Source organism: Cydia fagiglandana, chromosome 27, assembly GCF_963556715.1.
Source record: "Cydia fagiglandana chromosome 27, ilCydFagi1.1, whole genome shotgun sequence".
Lineage (NCBI taxonomy): Eukaryota > Metazoa > Arthropoda > Insecta > Lepidoptera > Tortricidae > Cydia > Cydia fagiglandana.
In genome coordinates this window covers 8,700,251-8,723,518 of record NC_085958.1, presented here as the reverse complement: position 1 = coordinate 8,723,518, position 23,268 = coordinate 8,700,251, and the positions used below count along the sequence as shown (strand labels likewise).

Here is a 23,268-nt window from a genome sequence, read left to right as displayed (position 1 = left end):
TTACAAAACTAAGATATACACAAAGTAGTGGAAAAAACCGGGGAAGTGCGAGTCGGACTCGCGCACGAAGGGTCCGTACCATAATGCAAAAAAGGCAAAAAAACGGTCACCCATCCAAGTACTGACCCCGCCCGGCGTTGCTTAACTTCGGTCAAAAATCACGTTTGTTGTATGGGAGCCCCACTTAAATCTTTATTTTATTCTGTTTTTAGTATTTGTTGTTATAGCGGCAACAGAAATACATCATCTGTGAAAATTTCAACTGTCTAGCTATCACGGTTCGTGAGATACAGCCTGGTGACAGACGGACGGACGGACGGACAGCAGAGTCTTAGTAATAGGGTCCCGTTTTACCCCTTGGGGACGGTTGTAGAAACGCAACAGTTATTAATGTTATTATAGAAGCGACGAAAGAGCTTGTATAGTTCGTAGGTTTTTAATAGAGCCCGAGCTAATCATATTGTACTACTACTGCTATGGAATAATCTTATGGGGAAATAGTAGTGAAGCTCCCTCGCTTTTCATTAAGCAAAAAAACCTGATACGGATAATCGTCAATATTGAAGAACCGGATAGTTGCAAACCATACTTTGTAAAATATAAAATACTTACTCTACCCTGCCTTTACATTTTGGAGACTTGCAAATTTGTACATAAATACACAGAATTTTACACAAAACGAGGAGACATACCCTCGTCCTACCCATCTAGATACAATTCAAGATTAATGCCACCACCCTCCCGATTAAAACTACATTCTACTGGCCCTTTAAAAATGTCGATAAAATTATATAATAAACTACCTGAAGAAATTAAAAAAGAAGAAAAAGAAAGTGTTTTTTCAAATAAACTAAAACAAATGCTTATAGCAAAAACCTATTATTCTGTGAATGAATATTTTAACGACAAATTATAAAATGCCATTTTTCTGTACAATAACTAATAAGCTTGTTACACTTGTTACCTAGTGTAAAAAAAACACATTAGTTTAAGTTAGCTTAAGTTACTTATAAGGATTGCCATGCCCTAACGGGGCTCATGTTTGAAACTTTTATTTCATAAGATCTTATGTACAACATGAATGCAAATAAACTACTTGGATACTTGTCTATTGTTAAGTAAAACCGCTCGTGCCATGTGCCACAACCACCTGCATAAAAACCTGTTACTGAGTGCCGGCGAGTCGAACACTACAGAACCAGTCTAAAATGTGTCATCGAGATGCGTAACAAAGACGCGTTATCGGAGAGCGCACCTCTGGTTTTTTGAGCGTTGGACTAGTCCGCGCTCGGGTGCCAAATGTGCCAATTAGAATAAGGGTGACCCTTTTTTGCAGGTAAGTAGCACGTGCGGTTTTACTTAACAATAGAGTCTATTGTTAAGTAAAACCGCACGTGCTACTATTCTCTATCTCTATCTATTGAATAGACAATAGAATTAGCCGCCGGGCTCTGTTACAAAGCTCCGAACTATAGACGGTCTTACCTGACAGACGGTCTTCTCATTGACCTTAACGTGTTTCCTATATTTTTTTTAGTGTCCAGTATTCGATAACGAGAGAAACATACTATACGACGGGTACTACCTGACGATGACGAGGCGAGGAGGTATCACATTAAACGTAAGTAAACTATGTACACACTAACAGCAATATACGTTTGTCAATATTGGATCTGGAGCGTAAAGGAAACTATGATGATCTGGATAAAGAAGTATATTGTCGAAAGAAATAGGCACTGATCCAAATTTTGGCTATTCAGCAGAAGGGTCTAAACGAATGTGTCGGCGTGACGCACGCGAACAAAAGCTGTATATTTATTCAAATATTTAAACCTGTTCTACGTGCGCTAAATTGTTTAATTCTTGAATTCCAGCAAGACATGTTCCCCGTGGGCTTCTACATAGTTTTCATAGTGAAAACTTCAGACGAGGACTGCACGGGACAGAACGCGAACAAAACTCTACCCACCATGGCGCGGTATCTAGGCTGGGAGCAGAGCTACGTGGCTACTACTGCGAGGACTAAGAACTTCACGTAAGTTAGCAATAGTTGACGAATACATCTGAATACATGCATAAACAGGTGAAATACAGGCAAATACTTTACACATACAAGCGAAATACATGGGAATACTGGCAAATACAAATAAATATAATTAAATACAGGTAAATACATCCAAATATAGGACAATAATTGACGAATACCGTCAAATACAGATAACTTTTTGACAAGTGTAAGCGAAAACCTCAATACGACATGAATCCATCGCAATTACAGGATGTTTATTTAGTCACATGCAATAATTTACGGGCTGAATATATAGGTCATACTGAGCAACTATTGCTATGGGACTAATCCGGAAATCGTGAAAAAAAAATTACTACCCATAGAAAATGTCAAGGTCAGCCAATTTTTTTCGCGATATCGGGGTTGGTCCCATAATAAAAGTTGCTCAATATGACCTATATATTCACCCCGTAAATTATTGCAGGTGACTAAATAAACACCCTGCCTGCAGTGCATAGTGCAAATACATACGACTTTAAAATGAGTATTTGTTGCAGCCTCCGTATCATAGCGACGATATCATACCAGGACTACTTGATCGCGGCGGGGGCTGCTCTGGGCTTCTTCTTATGTTTCTACGTGGCGTTTATAATCACCGTCGTGTATCAAAGACGGAAGGCGAGGCAAGATGCCGAGGCTAATCTGAATGAAGGTAAGAAAATACTAGAAAACTGTGTAAATGCAGAATTAATATAGGTAAATATTGGGCAAATAATAACCAAATACATGAGAATTCTGGTAAATACTGGACGAATACATGCACATACAGGACGAATACAGGTAAATACCTACTACATAAAAACATGTAAACAGAGTAAAATCGTTTGTAAATATACTACAATATATCGAGAATATCCAAGTAAAGGTACTAGGGCTACATGATCGCACCGGGGGCCGCTTCGCTTCGGGTTCTTATGTTTCTACGTGGCGTTTATAATTACGGTCGTGTACCAACGACGTAAGGCGAGACAAGATGCTGAGGTTAACTTGAATGAAGGTAAGAAAAAGTATAGCCGGACAGTATTTGGCTAGGATAGGTGAAATACAGGCAAAAACTTGAATATTGCAAGTGAAATACACATGAATACTGGCAAATACATACAAATACAGACAAATACTGGTAAATACTGAACGAATACATGCCAATACTGGACGAATACACACAAATACATGTAAATACTTCACAAATATACTACAATATATCGAGAATATCCAAGTAAAGGTACCAGGGCTATATGAGCGCGGCGGGGGCTGCTCTCGGCTTCTTCTTATGTTTCTACGTGGCTTGTACATTTCAAGGCCTCGTATTATTTTTGCAATATAAAATATTTACTACGAGTATAATTACATCTCTCTCTTTCCAGCGGAATGCATCTCCTCCCCCTCGACCCCGCACGACGCGGCCAACGTGTCCGTGCGCAGACGGCACACTACGCCCATCAACGCGGAGGCCGAGAGCACCTCGCAGCGGTGTCTAGTGGGCGAGGGAGATCGCCCGGATATCGGTAAATATACAATACAATACAATACAAATACCCTTTATTGCACACATCATTACAGAAAACAATACAAATAATACAGGAAGAAGAGGTTAAACGACAGGCGGTCTTATCGCTAAAAAGCGATCTCTTCCAGACAACCTTTAGGTGTCTAATGGGGGAGGGAGATCGCCGGGACATCGGTAAATATAGTTACAGTCTTACATAATAGACAGGATTACCGGCTCGGGGCCAGCTACAAACCTACAGACTATACAGTCTTACACAGTGGAATGCATCTACCCCCTCTAGACCCCGCACGCCACGCCCATCAACGCGGAGGCCGAGAGCACCTCGCAGCGGTGTCTAGTGGGCGAGGGAGATCGCTGGGACATCGGTAAATATAGTTACAGTCTTACACAGTGGAATGCATCTCATCCCCCTCGACCCCGCACGACGCGGGCAACGTGTCCGTGCGCAGACGGCACACTACGCCCATCAACGCGGAGGCCGAGATCACCTCGCAGCGGTGTCTAGTGGGCGAGGGAGATCGCCGGGACATCGGTAAATATCGGTACATATGTAGTGCATAATTGTTTTCCATCGTATTTTCTCCGAAACGTTCGTATTTGGCATGATAATTCAGTCAACCTCAGTACTTTTTGTGCCGAGACTGAAATAGCAAGACACGTTCGTACGTTTCCGTGAAAATACGATGGAAAATTATTTTTCACCTCAGCAGCTCGAACAACGAACCAAGTATATCGAACTTTGCTTCTTAAAGACAGTGAGCAAAATGCGATTTTGCTCACTGAGTCATTTTGTCTCACTCAGTGAGCAAAATCGCATTTTGCCTCAACATTCAAGTTACCTTTATAGTCAAATGTCATTTCAACATGCGGGGTCTAATACAAGTTCGATATACTTGGGTTCTATTATCTCTGTCCCTCTAGGTATGTTCTCACTGCTTAGGGTGAAAAATTTTGTGTACTACACGAGATCAAAGTTATTTACATCACGTGCGCTTTTGAATCCCTTACTACGCTCAAGATTCTAAATTAGATTCACTCGCTACGCTAGAATCTTTCGCTTGCACGGGACTCAAAATAAGCACTCGAAGAAATAGGTGTCAAACTTTGATCTCTTGTTGTACAAATAACTAATGCACTAGATCTGTATACTATATACTCTGGCAAAACCACTTTGCCAGTGGAAAAAAGCGCCAAATGCTAATTTTCTATGGGAGGATAACCCTTCGCGCCTAAATGTTTTAAATTAGCCGCCTTTTTCCTCTGACGGAAAATTATGTTAACGTATAACAATTTTTGCACAAAAGCACATTAACATGAAAATGCGTAATTTTATATATGATTTCTTTTTTTTGTTAATAATACTAAAAATAACAATCCCGGGCACCCACGGCCGTCCGCTCAGTGCTCAGCGATCTGCGTTCGGAAGACGACCTGAACTCATCGTACTTTAAATTCGACTTATAGGCACTTGTCCCACCAAGAGCGAGTAAGCGATTAACTATCGGCGATTTTCTCGCCCAAGAAACGAACAAAAGATTAGGATCCTGTGTTAGTAAAAAGAGACACATATATTAATAGTTCATCGCTGGCTGTTCACACTGCCGGCGAGAACACTCGCTCTACTAGTTTGTCGCCGCGATAATATAAAACTAGCTCAGCGGTACTCGCTCGGCGAAGCTCGCATCGTAGTTAGAACTCAAGCTGCGAGACCAATCAGTCTGCGTGTTCGGCTACGCTGCACCGCCCGAGCGAGTGACGCGAGTAATAGCCCGTCGCACTCGAACACTCGCCTACAGCCGAGCGACAAAAACTATTGGAGCTAACACTCGCTTCTCGCCGCTCGCCCACTCGTTTCTAGTTTATCGTTCTACTCGCTTATCGCTCAACGTCGGCGGTGGGACAAGTGCCATAGGATACTTAAGTAAGTTTTGCTGTCAGACTTTTCAGATCAAATGGAAGGCAGTTTCATCAAACTGGCCTTCATGCAGCCTCGAGCATCTGACGTGTCAGAACTGTCATCTGACGTGACAGAGCTGTATTCTGACGTGACAGAGTTGTGCGGTGAGCATAGTGGTGTGTGATGACGTCATCGGGCCAGTTTGTTGTGTTTGTCATTACATACCATTACGCTTACTGTAGTATATATGTTAATTGCTTTAAGGCCTGTTCACACCGTATGCAGTGCACGCGCGCGTTGTAATGTATAGATCCTTATAAGAGACGGCACACCGCTTGCGTGACATGTGTGTGCACGGCTACTCAGACGCAGCCGGTGTGTTCTGGCCTTTATACTCGAGGGTCACACATAAAAGAAGGCTAGTGTGAAATAGGGCTAATGCTTTCATCCAATGGAATTCAGCAGCTACCTAATAAACTCCAAAAAATTGTAGAATATACTTGAATACGTGATATAATCAAGCTTTTCAATCTCGTGCCTTATTTAGGCCACTCAGCAGGCTTCGTGGCCTAATCACGGCACTCGACTGAAAAGCTCTCTATTATATATCACGATTGTATAAATGTACTGTAAAATACTAATATATGAGCAAGACTCACGGGAGTTTTATAGTATGATAGGTGAAAACCTCATGAAAATCCGTTCAGTAGTTTTTGCGTTTATCACGAACATACAAACAAATTCACGAACATACAGATCCAGCGGGGGACTTTGTTTTATAAGGTGTAATAGTTCGTTTTTTTAGCATTAGAAAAAAGGTAAACAATCTTGATGTGTCTTTTAATAGAAAAACACGTTTTAAAAATAAGTCACGGCAAATATGTAATAATTATGAATCTAATACGATCATTTATATTCTTCCGCTTTCATAAGTAATAGTTACTGATTTTTAAAAAGCGTTTATCAATTAAAAGACATGTCAAGATCGCTTACCTTCTTTCTAACGCTATAAACTAACTATAGGTGTCGTGATATGATCTGCCACTTGTTACAGAATGCAGTTCATCGTCAGACACGGAATCTGACTATTCCACATTGGATGACATCAATCGGGAGAAAGATCTCAGAATAATGGGGAGACTGTGCGTCGCTAACTTAGCCAGGTGGGTAGCGGGTTCAATCCGGACTAGTACCATATTACAAAAACCTGGACGGCGGCGCCAGGTGGGTAGCGGGTAATCCGGACACTAATAGTATCTTGTTACAAAGGCTGGGAAATTGGCAACTGCCGGTCGAATGTGGTGTTAAAGGTCGAGCGAAGCGAGGCGTCTTATGAACACGAGGCTGGTAATACCTACCTATCTCCGCCGGTTCATCGCCAGAGACTGAGAAAGATCTCAGTACGATGGGGAGGCTGTTTTTTATTGTCATATAAACTTGTTTCCATACTTTTGGCCTGGGGTGTATGAACTAATATTTATTGACAAATAAATTTATTTACTACTTGTAACACGTGACATATGTTTTAGGTGTCGCCCTCGAGTATTGCAGGCGCGCTCCAAAATGTATCTGTGGAATGTTCTAACGGTAGCCGTGTTCTACACACTGCCGGTCATTCAGCTGGTGGTGACATACCAAAGGGTGAGTTCGCTCAAAATGTACCTCTGGAATATTCTGACGGCCGAGAATTAAAATATCTTATGTTCAGAGCTCGGCAGGGGTGAGCCATTTTGACGTCACTGATGTCAAGTGTAGATATAAATATAGATACGCCTTAGAAAGAAATATTAAAATAAAACTTTAATAATTATAATTAAACTAAAATGACAATGCCTTATGTACAATTAAACTTTAATAGTAGCATATGGATGGATACACATATTATTTGAAGAGGTTTACTAAAAAAGCTTGCTGTAAAATTCATTTGTTTTAATGGCGACGTAAAGATCGTAGCGGAAAGGCAGCCTAAATAAAATAATTTCTTTAGTTATTAAATTACACCACATATACCGTCGAATGACAAGGCATGTTCATGTTGTGCAAACTCTGAAAACAGCTCACCCCCGCCGAGCTCTGCTTATGTTTCAAATTATTTGGTAAGTTATTTCATGTTTGTTACAGTTGCTAAATCAATCAGGCAACGCGGACCTATGCTACTTCAACTCATTATGCGCCCATCCCCTACTGGCACTCTCTGACTTTAACCACGTGTATTCTAACTTGGGCTATGTGGTGCTAGGGGCGCTTTTTCTGGCCGCGGTGTGGCGCAGACACGACTGGTACCAGGCCCGACTTAGGCGAGAGGTAAGGAATTTTACGAAACGTATTTTATTAAAGATAAGATAAAAGATAAAAAATAGTTTATTCAAGTAGGCATATTACAATGCGCTTATGAACGTCAAATAAACCTTTACCGGCTCCAACCGTACACCTCTGCCCCGAGAAGATTTAAATCCCCCCTCAATTGGAGGAGGGTATCCCAATATGGGACCGGCAACAAACTCGGCGGGACACATCTTTTCAAAACATTATTACATCTTATAATTAACATGCATTACGAGTAATTAAGAAAAATACAATTTAAATTACTATAGAATTCATGCAATTATACTCAGTGAGTACATAACTTTATAGAATTTGATATAAAAAATAAACATATATGTACATGAAATCACAAATACGTAGCTCTTTCAGAAAACATATCAAATCTTACAAAAGGAAAAGAAATTAAAATCAATAAAAGAAATGAGAATACATATTATATGAATCTGACTGATTGTTATGAGATGCTTTCATACAATTTGATGTGCTTTCTTACCTGAGCTGAGTCACCTTTAACTCTACACATAATACAATATTTTTTCTCAAAAATGGACGGCAAAGTCGACCTTGCCGTCTAAAAAATAGGTCGCGAAGCGCGTAGTTTATGGTCAGTCAAAAATTAAAAAGTTAAAAACATTGCAGTCTCGATTTTGGGACTGCAATGTTGCATACAAATTCCATTATTTGTCGAGTTCCAAACTTTTTAAAAGTTGAAATGGCCATATCAAATGAAGGCACAGGCCCATTAAACAGCCAAACAGATGATTAGTACCGCGACTATTTAGGTGTCTCAAATAGGTTGGCGTATTTTCGGCAGAAAAATACACTTAATTTTTTAAAAAAAAAAAAATAAAAAGGCGGCAAGGGCTTTTTTTCTGTGAAAATATATACGTAAGAACGTTGCTTTTGTAAAATATTTCTATGATATTTATATTTCTTGCACCATTTTTGAGAAAAGCACTATATATGACTCGGCTGGAAGGCTACTTGCTGGCTTCGGATTCAATTAAACGGACTCCCAAGGTCGTCCGTTTAAAACGAATCCTCAGCCTGCAAGTAGCTACTTCCGAGCCTCGACAATAATGTACTATTAATTGCTACTTGTCGTTATTACAGTTTCTGGTTTGGACCATGCATGTTTGTCTGTCAAGTAGTCCTCGACTCTGTAATAAGCCTTCAACATCAATGACTTTTTTAAGTAATTCTTAAGAGCTGGAAAGGGTAATCTTAAAGCATCCTCAGGTAACTTGTTATAAAAATGAATGCATAATATTTGTTAAGCAGTGTTGGCCGAGTGGATATGACGTCTGACTTTCAATCCGGAGGTCGCGGGTTCAAATCCTGGCTCGTACCAATGAGTTTTTCGGAACTTATGTACGAAATATCATTTGATATTTACCACTAGCTTTTCGGTGAAGGAAAACATCGTGAGGAAACCTGCATACATCTGCGAAGAAATTCATAGGTGTCTGTGAAGTCCCCAATCCGCATTGGGCTAGCGTGGGGACTATAGCCCAAGCCCTCTCGCGCATGAGAGGAGGCCTGTGCTCAGCAGTGGGACGTAAATAGGCTGAAATGATGATGAAATGATGATTTTATTTGTTGGGATACTGGTATATAAACTGATGACTTAGGGAAATTTTTGGTGGGATCCTATACTATAGTGCGTCAAGCAAATCTTGTCAGTAGCAATGTAAAGCAAACTAAAGTAGGGCAACACTCAACGAGTAGTATTGCGCTAAGAAAAGCAGCAATGTACAATGTACATCGAACCTAAACTTTTTTTTCCGCTGAGCGCACCCGTCAATTCAAATTGTCACTCACGGATTCTCTATTGAAAATGTTTGAAATTGTTATTAATAGGTATGGACTGACAATTTAAAAGCGGTGTGTGATGTTGATAAAAATGATTAACTAATTTTAAGATCTCAAAATAAAATTAGAAGTGGATTATGCCGTTAAACAAGAATGTATGAATAAAATCATTGCTTCAGCAGGTAGATGTCCTACTACTGGATTTTAATATTTTATTAGATTTCTCAGTTGCCACCGTAGGCATTGTAGGCATCTTAGCTTTGATTAAGCACAATCTTATTTAATATATTGGTATTTAATGGTGACACAGCAGAAATATCTCTTGAAATAGAATCGATTCAGAATGTAAACAATGATGATGGCTGTCATTCGCGATCCACATTCCACAGATAAAGCACAGATGACACGCGATTTTCGAATTATTCGAACACAGTGTTGCTAACCCGCGATTTTTCAAATTTGCCGCCGTCAAACGATCAAACGATCGACGTCAAATGCCGTCTTTGGCGTCGTTGTCACGATTTTGCGTTGACGTCAATTGCCGTCTGTGACGTTCAAAAGGTTAAATGCCTAAAGACACAGAGTATAGACTATATTTTTTATTTATTTAGTTATTTATTATACTAGAAGTTACAACTTTATTGTTACATACAATGCTCCACAAAACTACATTTAGTTTGACTGTGGAGTCTCAGTATACAATAATACTATACTTAATTAAATTTAAAAATTAGAAAAGGTTTACATTCATAGTTGAAATAGGTAGGTATATCATGAATACACTATAGGGTAACACATCCCCTATAGAGTATTCAGGAGATACCTTTTTAGACTGATTTTAAATCTATTTATTTTGGGCTCTTTTACTATATCCGTGGGCAAAGTGTTCAGTAAATAGGGTAAACGTTTCTTTAGTGTCCTATCGCCATAATAATTATACACCCATAATAATTATAATCTTATGACTTATGCTCATTTGTTGAAAGAATAGTACAGTCAGCGATAAAAACTTTATATCCGTCCCCATTCTACCATCGGACTTTTAGACGCACGGCCGGTTTCCATCCTTACTTGGTAGATATTCCACCAATTCGCACGAAGCGCTTTGCTTCTTCTTTCCTTATGCGCAATGCCAAGGAATGGAATTCCTTGCCGGCGTCTATATTTCCGTGTTCTTATAACCCGGCAACCTTCAAGTCAAGAGTGAACAGGCACCTTCTGGGCGAGCTCGCTACATCGTAGGCCACGTCTACGCCTCGGCTTGTCTGTGGCCATGAGTAAGCCCATTCATAAAAAAAAGAAATCAAAAATGAATTTTGTGACCAAAATCTTATTTGGTTTCAGAAAGAGCTGGGTATACCCCAGCACTTCGGTCTTCTATACGCCATGGGCATAGCGCTGGTCAGCGAAGGAATGCTCTCAGCGGCCTACCACGTTTGTCCCAACAGCATGAACTTCCAGTTCGGTGAGTGTTCCATGTGCATAGTGTTGTTCCACACTCGTAGACTTTGTTCCATACACGTAGGGCCGTGTTACACAGATGTAGACTTTGTTCCATACGCGTAGAGTTGTGTTCTACATATGTATGTAGACTTTGTTCCATACGGGTAAATTCGTGTTCTACAGATGTAGACTTTGTTCCATGCATCTAGTCCTGTTCCATAGGCGTAGACTACTAATTGGGGCTCCCATACAACAAACGTGATTTTTTTGCCGTTTTATGCGTAATGGTACGGAATCCCTAGTGCGCGAGTCCGACTAGCACTTGACCGGTTTTTTACGAAGGTTAATTTGTTTCAGATACGTCGTTCATGTACGTGACATCAGTTTTATGTATGGTGAAGATATACCAGTCCCGGCATCCGGACATCAACGCGAGGGCGCACGCCACATTTGGTGTGCTGGCGCTTATTATATTCGTTGGTAAGTTCATTTTATGGTGTACGAGCACCTGATGGCCACGAAGGGTTGCGGGGTGCGGGACGCAGCACACGGCTAGAAGAGCGCGGCCGATCGGCCGCTCCAACCAGTCGGCGAGTCACCTCTGAAGCACGCGCACGTCGCTCAGAGTCAATTTTTATAATTTCGTAATTTTAGTAATAAATATATAAAAGTATTGCTGGAGTTCTTATTGTCCGCCTGGACAATAGTGGCGACCGTGACAGGACACGAACCTGCAATCTTCGACTACCAGTCAAATCAGTTTCTTTAGAGCTGTCTAAACGATTTTGCTACTAGAGCAAAATCGTTTAGTTAGATTTTGATAGCCCACGCAGTGCAAGTGTTATTTTAACGTGAAACTTCTATGAAATTATGACATATGAACAACACTTGCACTGCGTGGGCTATCAAAATCGTTGGTGACTTTTCTTGGTCTAACTCTACGGAATTTATATGAAACACTAGCATGTGACGTCACAATCAAATTACCTATTCTTTATAGTTTTATACGGGTTTTAATTGCGGGTCACTGCTGGATGAGATTAGCTCAGGACCGGGACAAGTGGCGTACTAGAAGAGAGGCCTATGCTCAGCAGTGGGCGATAAAGGGCTGATATGATGATGATGATGACGGATTTTAAAATATAAATTGTGTCTAAAATCAACTGCTGTCTGTTTCTCTATTAATCTTCTGGTGCTTTATTTCATGCATGGTGTAAAATTATTATAAATACAGTCAAACACCCTATAGCAAAGATATATGTAACTCCGTATAGTTCCGTATATTTCCTGTACTTAAAATTAATTGTTTCAAACCGTGCACAAAATAAAGCACCAGATAATTATTAGAAAAACATAGATATAGACGGTCAAGCAAATCTTGTCAGTAGAAAAAGGCGCGAAATTCCAATTTTCTATGAGATGATATCCCTTCGCACCTACAATTTTCAAATTTGCCGCCTTTTTCTACTGACAAGATCTGCTTGACCAAGTATAGCAGCTATTTTTAAACACAATTTGTATTTAATAAATCGGATTAAAATATAAAAAGTAGGTGAGTTTACCGTGACGTCACTATATTTGTTTTCATATAAATTCCATATTAGCAAATCGTTTTGACAGTTCTAAAAAAGAAGCTGATTTGACTAGTAGGTAGCCAATAAGATAAGTAAAGTCTAAGGTCGTGCCTCGGAAAACTAGATAAAGTTATATCACAGAATAAATAATAGTACTAGGTACAGAAGACTCACTCTCTAACAAAACGCGTCTGTTACGATCAGGACAGATATGGCCGCTAGGTGGCGACAGCGCCACGCGTGGCTTATGGCTAGCCACCAAAATTGGTGTGGGACAGATGTACTTTTAGCTACCTGTTGCAAAGCGACGAAATCGCGGAGTGAGACACGCCTGGTTATACTCGGATAGACGCCACACCTTTGGCCTATATTCGTCTAGATGGCGTTGGCGTTGGCGACACCGTTTGTTATTTAACAATTTTAAATCGTAAGTATTTTTCTTGATGGTAAGTTTTCCAATGGTTTCGCCTTCCAGGTCTGGTGGGCGTGCTGAACGCCAACGTGTACTTCTGGGTGGCGTTCACGATCCTCCACCTCACCACGTGCCTCATCATGACCTTCCAGATCTACTATCTTGGCAGGTTCCGATTGGGTAAGTCTTGCAAATAGGGTTGTCATATGAAAGAACCGGCCAAGTGTTTCTAGGGTTCCGTACATAAGTCCGACTCACGCTTGACTGCACATTTCTATTAGGTTTTCCTGTCATCTAAAATTTTGACCGAGTAGTTTCGGAGATAAAGGGGGCGGGGATGGTCATTTTTTGGGTATTTCCTTAAATAACTTCGAACCTATGTATTATAAAATTATAAAAAACCGGGCAAGTGCGAGTCGGACTCGCGCACGAACGGTTCCGTACCATAATGCAAAAAAAAAACAAAAAAAAAGCAAAAAAAAACGGTCACCCATCCAAGTACTGACCACTCCCGACGTTGCTTAACTTTGGTCAAAAATCACGTTTGTTGTATGGGAGCCCCACTTTAATCTTTATTTTATTCTGTTTTTAGTATTTGTTGTTATAGCGGCAACATAAATACATCATCTGTGAAAATTTCAACCGTCTAGCTATCACGGTTCGTGAGATACAGCCTGGTGACAGACGGACGGACGGACGGACGGACAGCGAAGTCTTAGTAATAGGGTCCCGTTTTACCCTTTGGGTACGGAACCCTAAAAAACATGTCCATCTTTGGGTCACTAATTTACATATGTGTACCAAATTTCAACTTCCTATAAGGGTTCCGTTTTTCCTTTTAAGGTACGGAACCCTGAAAATGGAATATCCTGACAAAAATCCGGACATCACCCTAAAATTCCAGACATTCCCTGGATGGCCATTTCACCCAAAGTAAATCTCTTATTCCAAAACCTTTCATGAGCCACTAGCCCCATAACTCGAAAATTACATTCGTTTTAAGACGAAAAGTCGGAAAGCTTGGAAAAAGCCGGAAGTTGATATTTTTAGTATGTGATTTTGAAAGGTGTTTTTGGGGTTTGTAATTATATTATATTTAAACACTTTACCATAGGTATATCACAAATAGTGTACTTTCTAATGGTAGTAAAAAAATTCATATATCTATTCCTGAAAATTACATATTTCATATTCAACTTCTTAAATTAAAGTAAAATTACATATTCAACTTCTAACGCTGATTTTGATCGCAGTGAAAATCGGACTTATATATATTTTTTTTACTATTTTTCCTAGAATCGGCAAACAATGATGTGATACATATATAAATTTCGGGCAAAAAGAAAAAATCATGCATTTTTTTTTTTATTATTATGAATGGGCTTACTCATGGCCACAGACTAGCCGCCCATGCGTCAAACCTTGCCAAGCAAAATGAAATTTTATTTTGTCAACACAAAGTTCAAATTAAAATGGAACAGGAGACCTTTTTATAGGTCTCTGGGCGGCTAGAGGTTAAGGGTTAAACTAATTATTGACGTCGACCGTACACGGCGAGGACACATTATACTAAACTAAAACAAAAACTTCTTACAGATAGTGGTGTGATATACCGCGCCACGCGAGAGCTGGTTTCAAGGCCACTAGCCGCCATAACACCCACATACGTCGGCCGCTGCGTGTTGCTTGTGATAGCCAACTTGGCGAACTGGGCTATTGCGGCTTACGGGTATGTAGTCATGTTTGTCAGTGAAGTTATATACCGCGCCAGAGAGCTGGTTTCTAGGCCACTAGCCGCCATAACGCCTACATACGTCGGCCGCTGCGTGCTGCTTGTGATAGCCAACTTGGCGAACTGGGCTATTGCGGCTTACGGGTACGTAGGCATGTCTGTCAGTGGAGTTATATACCGCGCCAGAGAGCTGGCTTCAAGGCCGCTAGCCGCCATAACACCTACATACGTCGGCCGCTGCGTGTTGCTTGTAATAGCCAACTTGGCGAACTGGGCTATTGCGGCTTACGGGTACGTAGTCATGTCTGTTAGTGGAGTTATATACCGCGCCAGAGAGCTGGTTTCAAGGCCGCTAGCCGCCATAACACCTACATACGTCGGCCGCTGCGTGTTGCTTGTAATAGCCAACTTGGCGAACTGGGCTATTGCGGCTTACGGGTATGTAGTCATGTCGGTTAGTGGAGTTATATACCGCGCCAGAGAGCTGGCTTCAAGGCCACTCGCCGCCATAACGCCTACGTATGTTGGCCGCTGCGTGTTGCTTGTGATAGCCAACTTGGCGAACTGGGCTATTGCGGCTTACGGGTATGTAGTCATGTTTGTCAGTGGAGTTATATACCGCGCCAGAGAGCTGGCTTCAAGGCCGCTAGCCGCCATAACACCTACATACGTCGGCCGCTGCGTGTTGCTTGTAATAGCCAACTTGGCGAACTGGGCTATTGCGGCTTACGGGTATGTAGTCATGTTTGTCAGTGGAGTTATATACCGCGCCAGAGAGCTGGTTTCAAGGCCACTAGCCGCCATAACACCTACATACGTCGGCCGCTGCGTGTTGCTGGTCATAGCCAACTTGGCGAACTGGGCTATTGCGGCTTACGGGTATGTAGTCATGTCTGTTAGTGGAGTTATATACCGCGCCAGAGAGCTGGTTTCAAGGCCACTAGCCGCCATAACACCTACATACGTCGGCCGCTGCGTGTTGCTTGTCATAGCCAACTTGGCGAACTGGGCTATTGCGGCTTACGGGTATGTAGTCATGTTTGTCAGTGGAGTTATATACCGCGCCAGAGAGCTGGCTTCAAGGCCGCTAGCCGCCATAACACCTACATACGTCGGCCGCTGCGTGTTGCTTGTAATAGCCAACTTGGCGAACTGGGCTATTGCGGCTTACGGGTACGTAGTCATGTCTGTTAGTGGAGTTATATACCGCGCCAGAGAGCTGGTTTCAAGGCCGCTAGCCGCCATAACACCTACATACGTCGGCCGCTGCGTGTTGCTTGTAATAGCCAACTTGGCGAACTGGGCTATTGCGGCTTACGGGTATGTAGTCATGTCGGTTAGTGGAGTTATATACCGCGCCAGAGAGCTGGCTTCAAGGCCACTCGCCGCCATAACGCCTACGTATGTTGGCCGCTGCGTGTTGCTTGTGATAGCCAACTTGGCGAACTGGGCTATTGCGGCTTACGGGTATGTAGTCATGTCGGTTAGTGGAGTTATATACCGCGCCAGAGAGCTGGTTGCAAGGCCACTAGCCGCCATAACACCTACATACTGCGTGTTGCTTGTAATAGCCAACTTGGCGAACTGGGCTATTGCGGCTTACGGGTACGTAGTCATGTCTGTTAGTGGAGTTATATACCGCGCCAGAGAGCTGGTTTCAAGGCCGCTAGCCGCCATAACACCTACATACGTCGGCCGCTGCGTGCTGCTTGTAATAGCCAACTTGGCGAACTGGGCTATTGCGGCTTACGGGTATGTAGTCATGTCTGTTAGTGTAGTTATATACCGCGCCAGAGAGCTGGTTCCAAGGCCACTAGCCGCCATGACACCTACATACGTCGGCCGCTGCGTGCTGCTTGTAATAGCCAACTTGGCGAACTGGGCTATTGCGGCTTACGGGTATGTAGTCATGTCTGTTAGTGTAGTTATATACCGCGCCAGAGAGCTGGTTCCAAGGCCACTAGCCGCCATGACACCTACATACGTCGGCCGCTGCGTGCTGCTTGTAATAGCCAACTTGGCGAACTGGGCTATTGCGGCTTACGGGTACGTAGTCATGTCTGTTAGTGGAGTTATATACCGCGCCAGAGAGCTGGTTCCAAGGCCACTAGCCGCCATAACACCAACATATGCTGCCCGCTGCGTGTTGCTTGTAATAGCCAACTTGGCGAACTGGGCTATTGCGGCTTACGGGTACGTAGTCATGTCTGTCAGTGGAGTTATATTCCGCGCCAGAGAGCTGGTTTCAAGGCCAAAAGCCGCCATAACACCTACATACGTCGGCCGCTGCGTGTTGCTTGTAATAGCCAACTTGGCGAACTGGGCTATTGCGGCTTACGGGTACGTAGTCATGTCTGTTAATGGAGTTATATACCGCGCCAGAGAGCTGGTTCCAAGGCCACTAGCCGCCATAACACTTACATACGTCGGCCGCTGCGTGTTGCTTGTAATAGCCAACTTGGCGAACTGGGCTATTGCGGCTTACGGGTATGTAGTCATGTCTGTTAGTGGAGTTATATACCGCGCCAGAGAGCTGGTTTCAAGGCCGCTAGCCGCCATAACACCTACATACGTCGGCCGCTGCGTGTTGCTAGTCATAGCCAACTTGGCGAACTGGGCTATTGCGGCTTACGGGTACGTAGTCATGTCTGTTAGTGGAGTTATATATCGCGCCTGAGAGCTGGTTCCAAGGCCACTAGCCGCCATAACACCTACATACGTCGGCCGCTGCGTGTTGCTTGTGATAGCCAACTTGGCGAACTGGGCTATTGCGGCTTACGGGTACGTAGTCATGTCTGTCAGTGGAGTTATATACCGCGCCAGAGAGCTGGTTTCAAGGCCAAAAGCCGCCATAACGCCTACATACGTCGGCCGCTGCGTGTTGCTTGTGATAGCCAACTTGGCGAACTGGGCTATTGCGGCTTACGGGTATGTATTCATGTCTGTCAGTGGAGTTATATACCGCGCCAGAGAGCTGGTTTCAAGGCCACTAGCCGCCATAACACCTACATACGTCGGCCGCTGCGTGTTGCTTGTAATAGCCAACTTGGCGAACTGGGCTATTGCGGCTTACGGGTATGTATTCATGTCTGTCAGTGGAGTTATATACCGCGTCAGAGAGCTGGTTTCAAGGCCAAAAGCCGCCATAACACCTACATACGTCGGGCGCTGCGTGTTGCTTGTAATAGCCAACTTGGCGAACTGGGCTATTGCGGCTTACGGGAATGTAGTCATGTCTGTTAGTGGAGTTATATACCGCGCCAGAGAGCTGGTTTCAAGGCCACTAGCCGCCATAACACCTACATATGCTGCCCGCTGCGTGTTGCTTGTAATAGCCAACTTGGCGAACTGGGCTATTGCGGCTTACGGGTACGTAGTCATGTCTGTCAGTGGAGTTATATACCGCGCCAGAGAGCTGGTTTCAAGGCCAAAAGCCGCCATAACACCTACATACGTCGGCCGCTGCGTGTTGCTTGTAATAGCCAACTTGGCGAACTGGGCTATTGCGGCTTACGGGTATGTAGTCATGTCTGTTAATGGAGTTATATACCGCGCCAGAGAGCTAGTTCCAAGGCCACTAGCCGCCATAACACCTACATACGTCGGCCGCTGCGTGTTGCTTGTAATAGCCAACTTGGCGAACTGGGCTATTGCGGCTTACGGGTACGTAGTCATGTCTGTTAATGGAGTTATATACCGCGCCAGAGAGCTGGTTCCAAGGCCACTAGCCGCCATAACACTTACATACGTCGGCCGCTGCGTGTTGCTTGTAATAGCCAACTTGGCGAACTGGGCTATTGCGGCTTACGGGTATGTAGTCATGTCTGTTAGTGGAGTTATATACCGCGCCAGAGAGCTGGTTTCAAGGCCGCTAACCGCCATAACACCTACATACGTCGGCCGCTGCGTGTTGCTAGTCATAGCCAACTTGGCGAACTGGGCTATTGCGGCTTACGGGTACGTAGTCATGTCTGTTAGTGGAGTTATATATCGCGCCTGAGAGCTGGTTCCAAGGCCACTAGCCGCCATAACACCTACATACGTCGGCCGCTGCGTGTTGCTTGTGATAGCCAACTTGGCGAACTGGGCTATTGCGGCTTACGGGTACGTAGTCATGTCTGTTAGTGGAGTTATATACCGCGCCAGAGAGCTGGTTTCAAGGCCACTAGCCGCCATGACACCTACATATGCTGCCCGCTGCGTGTTGCTTGTAATAGCCAACTTGGCGAACGGGGCTATTGCGGCTTACGGGTATGTAGTCATGTCTGTTAGTGGAGTTATATACCGCGCCAGAGAGCTGGTTGCAAGGCCACTAGCCGCCATGACACCTACATACGTCGGCCGCTGCGTCTTGCTTGTCATAGCCAACTTGGCGAACTGGGCTATTGCGGCTTACGGGTACGTAGTCATGTCTGTTAGTGGAGTTATATACCGCGCCAGAGAGCTAGTTTCAAGGCCACTAGCCGCCATGACACCTACATATGCTGCCCGCTGCGTGTTGCTTGTAATAGCCAACTTGGCGAACGGGGCTATTGCGGCTTACGGGTATGTAGTCATGTCTGTTAGTGGAGTTATATACCGCGCCAGAGAGCTGGTTGCAAGGCCACTAGCCGCCATGACACCTACATACGTCGGCCGCTGCGTGTTGCTTGTCATAGCCAACTTGGCGAACTGGGCTATTGCGGCTTACGGGTACGTAGTCATGTCTGTCAGTGGAGTTATATACCGCGCCAGAGAGCTGGTTGCAAGGCCACTAGCCGCCATAACACCTACATACGTCGGCCGCTGCGTGTTGCTTGTAATAGCCAACTTGGCGAACTGGGGTATTGCGGCTTACGGGTACGTAGTCATGTCTGTCAGTGGAGTTATATATCGCGCCAGAGAGCTGGTTCCGCCATAATACCTACATACGTCGGCCGCTGTGTGTTGCTAGTCATAGCCAACTTAGCCAACTCAGCATCCTAGGACTTCAGGAAGTACTCTAAAGGTTTTAATGATCGTCAGTGAGTGAGTGAGTTGGTGACGAAATCGGGGTTTTATTAGATATGAATAAAATCTAAAGTATAAGAGCTATGCAATTGAAATTTTTTATGCTTTAGTTTATGTTTATCTGGTATAATCAAACCCCAAGTTATGAGGGTTCAAAAAAACGACGAAGCGCTTCGAGAAAAAAAGAAAATGCCAAAGAGAATTTGAAGTAGAGTGTCATGGTAAATTATGTAGCTACAGTTCTTTTACTGCCATCTTTCGATAGAAGATTAACACTGTTTGAACGCCATTTGATTTTGATCCTTATTCTTTCACTGATATGTGTTAACTTGTTAAATATTAATATTAACGCCATCTACTCGAGCATAGGCTAAAGGTTATGGCGACATCGTTCGAAAACATTGCACCGTACCTTTGGCCTATAGTCGAGTAGATGGCGTTAAGACGAAACAGGAGCTGAGTTTTAAATATTTTAGGTAAATATACCCGTCTTGCTAACGGAAGCGGCTCCTAAAAGTAGTGCGATAATTACAAGGCGAAAAATCCTGCGTAAAAATCTCAAAAATCGAGGTTTCGTACTCCTCTGTTTCCTCCTCCAAAACTTAACCAATCGTAACCAAATTTGGAAATATAAATGATTATGAAATTATCTGTGTTGGACCGTTTTGTTTTTTTTGCTAATTGATATCAGTTTTGAATGCCACGCGTCTCATTGCGGCATAGTCAATTAGGCCATTTTGGCCATTTTTGAAGGGCTCTAGCGCCTTAAAAAACAAAAATATCAAAAAAAGCAAAACGGTCCGACACAGATATTGACAATATTAATCTGTGTTGAAAAAATCATTGCTCTAGCATCAAAAACCACGGAGGAAAACGAGGAGTACGTTCGTATGGAGAAATGACCACTCCTGTTGGCTCTTAATATTAATATTTAATAAGATAACACATATTAGTGAAAGAACAAGGATTAAAGTCAAATGGCGTTCTAACAGTTTTAATCTTCTGTCGAAAGATGGCAGTAAATTTACAGTGGTTACATAATTTACTTTGTCAATCCGTCTCTATGCTGAGTCGGGACCATTTCGTGGCTATTTACTTGTTCTATTATGTAATGACATGTGTTGTAATGTTAAGTGTATTTTTTTTAATTTTTGTTCCTCTTTTTTTTTCTCTTTGTCTATTACCTATTTTTTTATGCCACGAATAAACTATTTCTATTTCTATATATATATTCTCATTGGTAGTGCCCTTGCGCTTAGCTTTGCCCGTCTTAGCGGGGGCACTGCCGTGCCCCCAGATGAATGAATGAAAAGAAAGTCTGAAAGGGGTCATCCATTAATTACATCACACGTTTAGGGGGAGGGAGGGGGTCAAGAAAATGTGACATATTGTGACATGGGGGAGGGGGGAGACACAAAGTTTGTGACGTCACTTTAACTTCATCAGTAACCGAAAATTTATTTAAATTATTTTATTCACTGTACATTTAAATAACAAGTTTTTAAAACGATAATCGTTTTTATTCGTTTAATTTTCTTTCCTAACCAGTTTTGGGTTATAAAATTACTAATATTTATATTGTCAAAAATATTTTGATAAAATATAAATAATACTTAGGTACTTACTTAATTCGATTTGGCGATTTCGTAGAAAAAATGTGACATCACACTAGGGGGGGAGGGGTTTGCCAAATGTGACCAAGTGTGACAAGGAGGGGGGAGGGGTCAAAAAACCTAGAAATTCGTGTGACGTAATTAATGGATGACCCCAAATGAATAAAATGAACGAATGAAATAAAAATCTGTATAATTATAATACGTATTTTATTCGTCCACAGAGTAGCGCAGCATAGCCGAGACTTCGCGTCACATCTGCTGCTGGTGCTGATGAGTAATCTATTCCTGTACACTCTGTTCTACATAGTAATCAAGCTGCTACACAGAGAGTCGATACGGTGGTACAGGTGCGTCACATTTCTTAAACTGAAATAGGTGTCATATACGAGAGATAATGTGACGACGAGTGGCGCAGCATAGCCGAGACTTCGCGTCACATCTGCTGCTGGTGCTGATGAGTAATCTATTCCTGTACACTCTGTTCTACATAGTAATCAAGCTGCTACACAGAGAATCGATACGGTGGTACAGGTGCGTCACATTTCTTAAACTGAAATAGGTGTCATATACGAGAGATAATGTGACGACGAGTGGCGCAGCATAGCCGAGACTTCGCGTCACATCTGCTGCTAGTGCTGATGAGTAATCTATTCCTGTACACTCTGTTCTACATAGTAATCAAGCTGCTACACAGAGAGTCGATACGGTGGTACAGGTGCGTCACATTTCTTAAACTGAAATAGATGTCATATACGAGAGATAATGTGACGATGAGTAGCGCAGCATAGCCGAGACTTCGCGTCACATCTGCTGCTAGTGCTGATGAGTAATCTATTCCTGTACACTCTGTTCTACATCGTTATCAAGCTGCTACACAGAGAGTCGATACGGTGGTACAGGTGCGTCACATTTCTTAACCTCTAGCCGCCCAGAGACCTATAAAAAGGTCTCCTGTTCCATTCTAATTTGAACTGTGTGATGACAAAATAAAATTTCATTTTGCTTGACAAGGTTTGACGTTAAAGGTTAAACTGAAATAGATGTCATATACGAGAGATAATGTGACGACGAGTAGCGCAGCATAGCCGAGACTTCGCGTCACATCTGCTGCTAGTGCTGATGAGTAATCTATTCCTGTACACTCTGTTCTACATAGTAATCAAGCTGCTACACAGAGAGTCGATACGGTGGTACAGGTGCGTCACATTTCTTAAACTGAAATAGATGTCATATACGAGAGATAATGTGACGATGAGTAGCGCAGCATAGCCGAGACTTCGCGTCACATCTGCTGCTAGTGCTGATGAGTAATCTATTCCTGTACACTCTGTTCTACATCGTTATCAAGCTGCTACACAGAGAGTCGATACGGTGGTACAGGTGCGTCACATTTCTTAACCTCTAGCCGCCCAGAGACCTATAAAAAGGTCTCCTGTTCCATTCTAATTTGAACTGTGTGTTGACAAAATAAAATTTCATTTTGCTTGACAAGGTTTGACGTTAAAGGTTAAACTGAAATAGATGTCATATACGAGAGATAATGTGACGACGAGTAGCGGCAGCATAGCCGAGACTTCGCGTCACATCTGCTGCTAGTGCTGATGAGTAATCTATTCCTGTACACTCTGTTCTACATAGTAATCAAACTGCTACACAGAGAATCAATACGGTGGTACAGGTGCGTCACATTTCTTAACCTCTAGCCGCCCAGAGACCTATAAAAAGGTCTCCTGTTCCATTCTAATTTGAACTTTGTGTTGGCAAAATAAAATTTCATTTTGCTTGACAAGGTTTGACGTTAAAGGTTAAACTGAAATAGATGTCATATACGAGAGATAATGTGACGACGAGTAGCGCAGCATAGCCGAGACTTCGCGTCACATCTGCTGC

General features: G+C 42.8%; 1 protein-coding gene across 1 annotated transcript in view; it reads left to right on the top strand.

Annotated features, from left to right (window-relative positions):
- The window catches only part of LOC134677915 (SID1 transmembrane family member 1-like), a 40,194-nt gene that overhangs the window by 13,139 nt on the left and 3,787 nt on the right, over positions 1–23,268 (top strand). Inside the window, exons 7-19 of the mRNA XM_063536361.1 lie at positions 1,538–1,621; positions 1,875–2,035; positions 2,566–2,720; positions 3,433–3,561; positions 5,437–5,455; positions 6,528–6,638; positions 7,005–7,116; positions 7,597–7,779; positions 10,957–11,077; positions 11,413–11,535; positions 13,105–13,221; positions 14,638–14,770; positions 21,600–21,725. Coding sequence (XP_063392431.1) covers positions 1,538–1,621; positions 1,875–2,035; positions 2,566–2,720; positions 3,433–3,561; positions 5,437–5,455; positions 6,528–6,638; positions 7,005–7,116; positions 7,597–7,779; positions 10,957–11,077; positions 11,413–11,535; positions 13,105–13,221; positions 14,638–14,770; positions 21,600–21,725 — 1,574 coding nt within the window. The remainder of the gene's footprint in view (positions 1–1,537; positions 1,622–1,874; positions 2,036–2,565; positions 2,721–3,432; positions 3,562–5,436; positions 5,456–6,527; positions 6,639–7,004; positions 7,117–7,596; positions 7,780–10,956; positions 11,078–11,412; positions 11,536–13,104; positions 13,222–14,637; positions 14,771–21,599; positions 21,726–23,268) is intronic.